Source organism: Melozone crissalis, unplaced genomic scaffold, assembly GCF_028551555.1.
Source record: "Melozone crissalis strain CALT ecotype California unplaced genomic scaffold, PUWL_Pcris_2 ptg000132l_1, whole genome shotgun sequence".
NCBI lineage: Eukaryota > Metazoa > Chordata > Aves > Passeriformes > Passerellidae > Melozone > Melozone crissalis.
This window is the reverse complement of record NW_026535905.1, coordinates 137457-145899: the sequence shown is the minus strand read 5'-3', so window position 1 is coordinate 145899 and position 8443 is coordinate 137457. Positions and strand designations below refer to the sequence as shown.

The 8443-nt window shown below is 45.4% G+C and overlaps 1 protein-coding gene across 1 annotated transcript; it reads right to left on the bottom strand.

The window, feature by feature from the left end:
• Positions 1-540: 540 nt before the first annotated feature.
• Positions 541-7238, bottom strand: TMEM129 (transmembrane protein 129, E3 ubiquitin ligase). The gene is made up of 4 exons (XM_054293226.1): positions 6960-7238; positions 5675-6149; positions 3330-3489; positions 541-845 (listed from the first exon to the last, which is right to left on the bottom strand). Exons 1-4 carry the CDS (start codon positions 7162-7164, stop codon positions 597-599), a joined length of 1089 nt encoding a protein of 362 aa, XP_054149201.1. The 5' UTR covers positions 7165-7238; the 3' UTR covers positions 541-596.
• Positions 7239-8443: the final 1205 nt, after the last annotated feature.

Sequence of the window (8443 nt, the reverse complement as noted above, 5' to 3'; positions counted from 1 at the left end):
AAGATCCATACAGAATTTGTAAATCTTCAGCAATTACATTTCTCAGCCTACTGCAACCCTTTGTGGTAGATGTAGTGGAAATACCTCCTTCCAGCTGAAGGAACACAACTGGTGCACTTGTTTGAAAAACAACTGCAAAGATTAATAATAATTTTACAACTGGATTAAAGAATAACAAAAGTAGCAATAAAGTCTAACCAAAGCAATTTTCTCAGTTAGCCCTTTATTAAAGAATCAAAACCCAAGTTAAATTTAAAAATATAAAGAATTTAACCTACGTTAAAACCTGAAAAAACAACAGTACTGCAAATATAGAAGGATAACCTTATTCCATCCAAAATGTAAGAAAGGAAAACAGGGGTTTAAAGAAAATTAAAATCCAGAAGCTGACATCATGTGAGTAAAATCCACAGATAAGGTAAAAGTGGAAAGGAACTGAAAAGATTTACATCTGTTTTCAACACTGTAAAAGAAACCTTTAGAGTTTGTACCCTGGTCAAACATGAAGTCTCAGAAACTGATCTAGCAGGCCTTAAACCAAAGCCACTATGAAACACAGTCAAATTAAAAAAGTTAAAACATACTCAGTTCACTACTCATCGTATTAGGCAAACATCTAGGATGCAAAATTTGGCTCGGCAAGTTGGGCAAGGCACTTGGCTGGACAGCCAGGTCTCGGGGTGCTGCTGGTCCTGCCTGCTGGCAAACCACTTGCCCATGCAGGTGAGGCACCACATGGGCCGGCAGTAGCACTGCTGGCATTCCCCCTCGTTGGGCTCCTGGCAGTTCTTGATGAGCTTGATGTTGGCAATAGTCTGCATACAGCCTATGCAGGGCTCCAGCTCCTGAGGGAGGAGAAACACCGTCAGAGTTGGGAACCGCACACAAAGGTTCCTGTTACTGCTTTTTCAAAGGCTTTTAGAAAATCATCTGTGGCAGGACTGCCCCATCTGAGAGTATCCAATGGTTTTACTAGAACACTCTCTAACAAATGACAGCAAAACTTTTCTCTGAGCAGAAAACCCAGAATTGCTGCATGACACTAATGATTAAGCGTAAATGACTGAAAAATAAATGTTCTTTCACTCTCTGAAGAGCTTCCAGCAGCCACAGCAAGGTAAGCAAGCAGTCAGCTTTGTCATTCAAACTATTTTTCAAAAAAATGGACCAGTATAAAGTAAGGAAAACAAACGCTTAAACAGCAAATGGCTGTTCCTATCTTCCATTTTTCTAATTAAGAGACATAAATGAAGAAACCAGGGCTGCACTGAACACAAGTATGCACAACCTGAAGGTCCAGAAATTTACTTAATTTCTCTTGGATAAAATTGGAATAACTGATTTTGCCCACAGTTAATTATGCCACATGAACTTGCAGTTGCACATGGGGACAGTATCTTGTTGTGAAGTGTATTACAAATAATAAACAGTAATTAGCATTTCCCACATCTTCCACCTGTCCAAGAACTTGACAGCTCAAAAGACAGCACACTGAATAGGCACAGAGACCTGAATCTGTTCAAAATACTCCTGGTGGAACAAAAATCAGCTCTCTATGGGGTCTCTATTTCCCATCTCCAGTGACTCTTCCTTTGTCAGCTCAAGTGTCTGCTCAGCTGCCCTGTCAGCTGGGCTGTGGAGCAGATCCACATGAACACAAGCTACTCAGCTTTAACTTGTGAAGTTAGGCCTTAGCTTTTAAGCAGGAAAAATTCTAGCATAGAAAGATTAACAAATTTTTTCAACATATTAATGGAGCTTCAGAATAGGGAAAGATTCAATGTAGTATTTTTAACATCCTTATCATCTGTGATGTAATTTATCACCCAATGTCAAACCCAAGTTCAGAAGCTCAGCTGCCACTTAAATGTGTCACAAATTAAATGCTCTGCAAGAAAGGAACTTTAATATCTTCACTGTGACCATCTCTCTTTGCTGGCAGTGCAATCACACACACAACATAATGTGCAGACACACCTGATGCAGTTTTATTTTAGCTAGTTCACAAACCATATAAGCTGCACAACACTACCAAAGATACCAACCCCTCACTCCATTAGCTGAACCAGTGGGCACAGACTCCCTGCAGGGTCACCAGTACTGGTTTAACTGGTTCCCTCTGATGCACTGGACAGTGCTGCAGTCACACTTCCAGCTGCTGCACAAGTATAATAATGACCAGGTCTCTGTGACTATTACTGGAAGTGGGACTCTGTGCTGTTATAATTAAAACCATATAATAATAGCCATAATAATTATAACCAAAACAAACCCCAGTTAAGAATCATTAGTTTATTTCAGCAGTAGATCCAGCAGAACCTGGCTGTCTAGAAAAGCAAGCTGTATTGGAGCAAACTGCCTAAAGACCAGCAACAGCAGCGGTGGCTCTGGCTCCCCATAAATGATGACCCTGCATTTCTGCAAATGCAAGGCCATCATTTCCAAATGTGTTCATGTAACATTTTAGTAGCAATTATTACAGGGGGACTTTATGTCTCAAAACCATCATGCTCACAGTACAGTTTGCTCCCTGTAGAGCAGGAACAGAAGCAGCAGCCCGAGTTAAGGTTTGTGATGAATTTACTGACACAGCAGGTGAGCATTTGTGAAGGAAGCATCACCCTGACTGAGCAAAGAGCACTTGGGCTCCTGGCATCACTGACCAGGAGGCCTGACTGGAGTCAGCCTTGGCTGTGCAGACCCTAAAAAAATTGTGATTGGCTGTATCTTCTCAGGAAGTTAAGGAATCTAGGCCATGTCTTATCAGGGGCTTATCAGTATCACAAGATGAAACTGTAAGTCCTACAGCTGTACACCCCCACCAAGGGGCACTTTAACCACCAGTCAGACTCTAAGTGAGTGACTGCAGCCCCCAAGCCCATGGAGCTCTCCTGTAGAGCAGCCTCAGGTAGGTAGGAGACCTCTCAAGGGATCAAGAGATCCCTCACTTGGTATCTGTTATCTACAGAAAGGTAAGAGTTTATATTAGATCTCAAACATATTGTATGCAAGCTAGCTGAATTATTAGAAATGTAGAGAGTAGCAGGGTGTTCAACTGCTGTTCAATTACCATTTAATTACTGGCTGAATATTGCTTGATTATTAAATGAGGATTATTAAGCGGTAATCACATGATAAATATAATTTAATCATAATTTGTCATTTAATCCATATTTAAAAAAAACCTTTTTGTTAACCTCAAAACAATGAATTCTCTTAATAATTCACTGGAGATAGCCCTAGGTAAACATTTATCATTTACACAGTAATCACAGGCTCATCCATATTGAAAGTATAATTGTTAGTCTGACATGGATAGAAAGTTTCACCTGAGTGCTTGGAACGTGGTATGTCTGGTTTATTTCCACCAGAGATGTAAAGGTTTCTAAAAATAAATCACTAAGGCTTTGATGGATGACAACATTAGCTGCATTGATGATAGGAGCACGGAGCTTCTCCCGGAGCTCCCCATACTCTGTGGAGTTCAACCTGAAGAAGAGAAAATGGAGCAAAATGTTACCATGATTATCCAGCCAAATACCTTGCAGAGGTTAACATCTGAAGTGAATCCACAGAAAAGCTGGCATTTATTCGTCAGAATAAGTACACAGAATTGCGTTTTCTTGTTTTCTTCTGCTATTTAGTTATTGGTTTTGGCACAACTTGGTCAACAGAACATGCTGTCCTCATTCATACCTGTGTAAGATTGCCAGCAGGGTATGTCAGAGATCAGCTAAAACATCATACAAAAATAAAGGATTTTGAATTAATCAGCATGAACAAAAGCCATGTAGGTATGTAAATCATGCATTAACTGCAAAGTGCTGTTTGCACCATTTCTGTCACCTTTTTAATGCCTCTTTACTTAGACAATATCTAAATTCTCAATTATAAACTCCTGGAGAATTTAATTAGGAGAAATTAGTTGTATCATGCAGCAGACATCACAAGGTGATACAGTTCTACAAAAGCAGCAGAGGAATGTCAATCTATCAGGTTCTGTGATTTTATGATACAATCTAAATCACAGAAATTTCACAAAGGTCACAAATCACTGCTGATTTAAGGCTGCAGCAAGCTGTGTATCACACCAGCTGCTTCTGTAAATTAAATTTAAGTGATGTCCACAGCACTCAAGTGGCACCTGAGACCTCACACAGGATCCTACAGTGATATAGTCCTGTTGTCATCCCTTTTTAAGAGTTCTGAACTGTAGTGTCAAAACTCTCCAACTGAATGCTTCCACTCATTAAACAGCTTTCATGAAGAAGTCCCTGGAAGATTGCCCTCATTTTCCTACCACTCTCTGAATTCCCAGAGCCCAGCACAATGCAAGGCTGGCTTAGTTTTTACTGCTACAGGATAATGTCATTTAACAGATGCTGTCCATGCAAATCACAGACATTTATAACGAGAGGAACAATTCACACCGAACATGCAGAGAAATGTGGCCCACCTGCACAAAAGCATTGTTCTTCCAGAAACATCTCACTGTATTTGATTCTGGATATATACAATGACCCTGTATGATTCTGCTACATTCTAGCAGAGATTTACTATCGCTGACATCTTATTAGAACAGCTTTTAAACACTGTTCTTGATGCTATTCTGTTTAGTCACAAAATACAGTTTGGGCTTAGGACTTTTTTTCCATAAAAGGAATTGTCAAACAAGTAATGTTTTTCTCAGCTGTGGTGTACTCTGGCACTGAAGTGCTTGCAGAAGAAAATCATTAGTTGCTTAATACTAATTTAGTCATCACTGTCACAGGTCTATAAAAGTCTCTTTTCTTTGCATTGTCATGCTTACCTTAACCACCCTCTTGTCCTGAGTTCTGTTCACCTAGATCTCTACCATAATCACCTCTTTGCCTTCCTTGTGCTTGCCCCACTTGCACACCTACAAGTCTGGTGATCTGCATGCTTTTAATTACCTAATAAATGCTCCTGACATACAAATTTATAGCAAAAAGATACCTTTGCAAATATAATTTTAGGAGCACCAAGATGGTTTTTAACAACACAACAACAAAGACTTTAGCATGCAGAGGTTTCTGTTGAACTTGTACTTCAGCCTGGTTACACAGAGACCAATGAGATAAACAGCATGGGCCCTCGCAAAACAAGCCCTAACAGTTCACAATTATTATGATTTACTCCTATGAGAACACATAAGTCAGAAAGGGACCAAAATTTCTTCCTTGTTTTAGGGGCAGTTGGTTTGCAGGAGCTCAGTGAGCGCTCTTCTGAGCAGTGATGAAATTGTGAGCCTTAAACACAAAGAAAAATCCAGTGTCGTGGATGAACAACAGACAGTTTTAGACAAAATAGCTATTTCTCCTCACCCAAAATTTAAAAGACTAAAAATTCTACCTTTCATTCCTGTTGTCCATCTCTCACCTAATTTTATCTAGTTTCTTCCTTCTGCATCCAGCACAATCCTCTCCCTAAGAATGGATCAAAGAGGCCAATCCCTTTGTTTATCCACTGTGTATTCAGTGTTGCACTAAACAACCTTCCCTACATTGCATGGCAGAAGTGCACACAGAGCAGCACTGAACACCAGGCAGGGACCAGAAAGGAAGGGATGAGTCTCCAGATTGGTCACAGAAGTGCTCCTTCAGCACCATCAAACAGCATGCACGTAACAGAACAGGTTCAGCAGTTGTTTTACCGGATATCGAATGCCTTGACGTAGGGATTAACGCTGGCAACGCGGATGGTCAGGAACTGCACGGGCACGTTGGAGTCTGGGGTGAGCTCGTGCTGTCTGGAGTCTGTCACCGTCAGGTGAATGTCCTGCTGCTGGGCAACATGTAAACAGTAGGTGGTCACTTTAATCACCCACGTGTCCGTGACGATCACCCTGGCTCCTGGCGCTCCTGTAGCGAATTTGTCGATTCTCCTGAATTCTGTGTTGATGGAAGAAGCCACTGCCCTCCAGCCCGACTGTGGGAGGGCATGAACAGCGAGTGTCCGGGCTAGCGGATGATTATTCCAACCTTTCCGTGACCAGTAATATGCCAGGGCACTGGTGATTGCTGGCAGGAGAACGGCGAAGAAGAAGAAAGTTTTCCACTCTTTTGAAGCCAGGTAGAAAAAACAAAGATGTTTTTCAGGTGCAGCAAAGCACATACCAAGGTAATAACCTGAAAAGGAAAAAAAAAACATACTTTCAGAAAACAATTAAGCACCTGCAAAAGCAGATACCCCATAACCATATGGTTATCTAACTAGTGAGCTCACCTCCAAGAGAGGTATTGTATTTCTGGATCACTTCAAATTCAAGCCTCTCGTCTCAAGCAAGTTGAGATAAATTCTTAGGCATCAGTGATTTTTACCAGAATTACATACCTAAAGGATAGTGATCTGAATTCGGTTGTTGAATAAAATAACAGCTTCAGGCCGTTCCCTCAGTGCTGGCACTGTCACCACAGAGCAGGGATCGGTGTCTGTCCCTCCTGTTCCCCTCAGGAGGAATTTGTGACTGCGCTGAGGTCTCCTCTCTGTCCCTCCAGGCTGAACAGCCCCAGTGCCCTCAGCCTCTCCTCACACGGCTTCCCCTGCAGGCCCTTCACCCTCCCCGTGCCCTCCTTTGGGCACTCTCTGACAGTTTGATGTTTTTGTTACCTTGTGGCACCCAGAGCTGCCCCAGTACTCGAGGTGAGGCCGCCCCAGCCCCAGCAGAGCGGGACAATCCCTGCCTTGCCCGGCCGGCCATGCTGGGCCTGATGTCCCCAGCACAGGGATGTCCCTGCTGGCTGCCAGGGCCCTGCTGGCTCACCCTCAGCTTTCCCCTGCCCAGAGCCCCAGGTCCCTTTCCCTGGCACTGCCCTCCAGCCCCGCGCTCCCCAGTCCGTATTCAAACCGCAATTCCTTTGTGAGTGCATGTGCAGCGGTGCAGCCCGCTGGTTACAAAGCTCGGGGCGCTCACTCCAGGGGAGCCGGGGCACACTCACCGAGGGGCAGCAGGGAGTGCGCCAGCAGCGTGCCGGTGCTGCGCCGCAGGTGGTACTGCACGAAGGCCGCGTCCTCGCTGCCCAGCCAGGCGGACAGCAGGCTCTGCACCGTCAGCCCCGCCGAGCGCACCTCGTCGGGCGGGAACACGAAGCACACGGCGAACACCAGGTAGGCCAGTGTGAAGGTCACCGCGGGGCTCTCCATGCTGCGCCCCGTGGGGCGCCGGGGTCCCCGGGAGCGGTGGTTCCCGCCGCAGCCCCGGATGCCCCAGCGGAGAGCGGTGCTTCCCGCCGCTCCAGCGGCAGCTCCCCCCTCAACCCCGGACGCTCCAGCGGTGGTTCCCCCGCGGCCCCGGATGCTCCAGGGGCAGCTCCCCCCGCTCCAGCGGCAGTTCCCGCCGCACCCCCGGATGCGCGGCGCGGGCGCTGCCGGGCCGGCAGGGCCGCCGGGGCGGGACCCGCCTCTCCTCGCACGGATGGTCCCCGCCCCTCCCTCCGTCTCCTCCCGCCCCTCCGCGCCTGGCCGGCCGCCAGCCCCGAGCCACGTCCCCGTTCCGGCCGGGGCCGGATCGAGCCCGCACCCTGCGCCCGCCCAGCCCGGCCCGGCCCGGCCCGGCCCGGCCCCGCCGGGACGCGCAGCCCCTGCCCGTGGCCCCAAGCACTGTCCGTGCTCGAGGTCATGCTCCACAGGCCTGGCAGAGGGAACTGATTCCAGTTCTTCATGAATGTAAAAGAGCTCTGCTGGATGAGGGCAGCGTCTTTCTGAAGCAGGGAAATGGCCTGTTTTATTTAAGCGTCGGGGTTGAGGTTCTCTTTGCTTTTCCTGGTGTATTTTATGTAATGTTTTCTAATATTTTCTAATAAGACAGTGATGTAGCAACTTAAAATGCCTTAAAGGGAGGTGTGTTTCAAGGTATCTTCGTACACCCCCACACAGTTAAGGGAGAGGCCTGACAAGAATCTCTTGTTACTATTGAAGTAAAAACAATAGCCAATAACCACAAGATTTGCTGTTTCTTACAGAATGTAGGAAGCCCCCTGCACACATCCTGTTATAACCACAAACTTCCATATTTCTCTCTTTTAGAGAAAGAGGAGATTGTATAACTGGAAAAGCACAGCACAGAAAACAGCATGTGATGTTACATGCTACTAATGATGGAAAACCAAGTCAATAGTAAATGCCACCCATGGAGTGTGACATTCTAAAGCTGGCAGATGGCTGATGTGCTACTGCTGTGATGGAGATCGGGAATTCATGGTGGTTTAGTGACTCTTGAGGATGGTTACATCAGTAAAATCATGCTTGGATTCTGTGCATCTTACTTCATTCTAAAAGACATCCTTGTTAACAACTTTATTGTTCTAACAATCACTTCGTTGTTGCTGTCTGATGACTCAACAGTAAGGACTGTTTTAATGTGCTAAATAGACTGTGAAGTCCAGTAATAAAAAAAGGCTTGTTGAAGCAGCAAGCTTTCTTT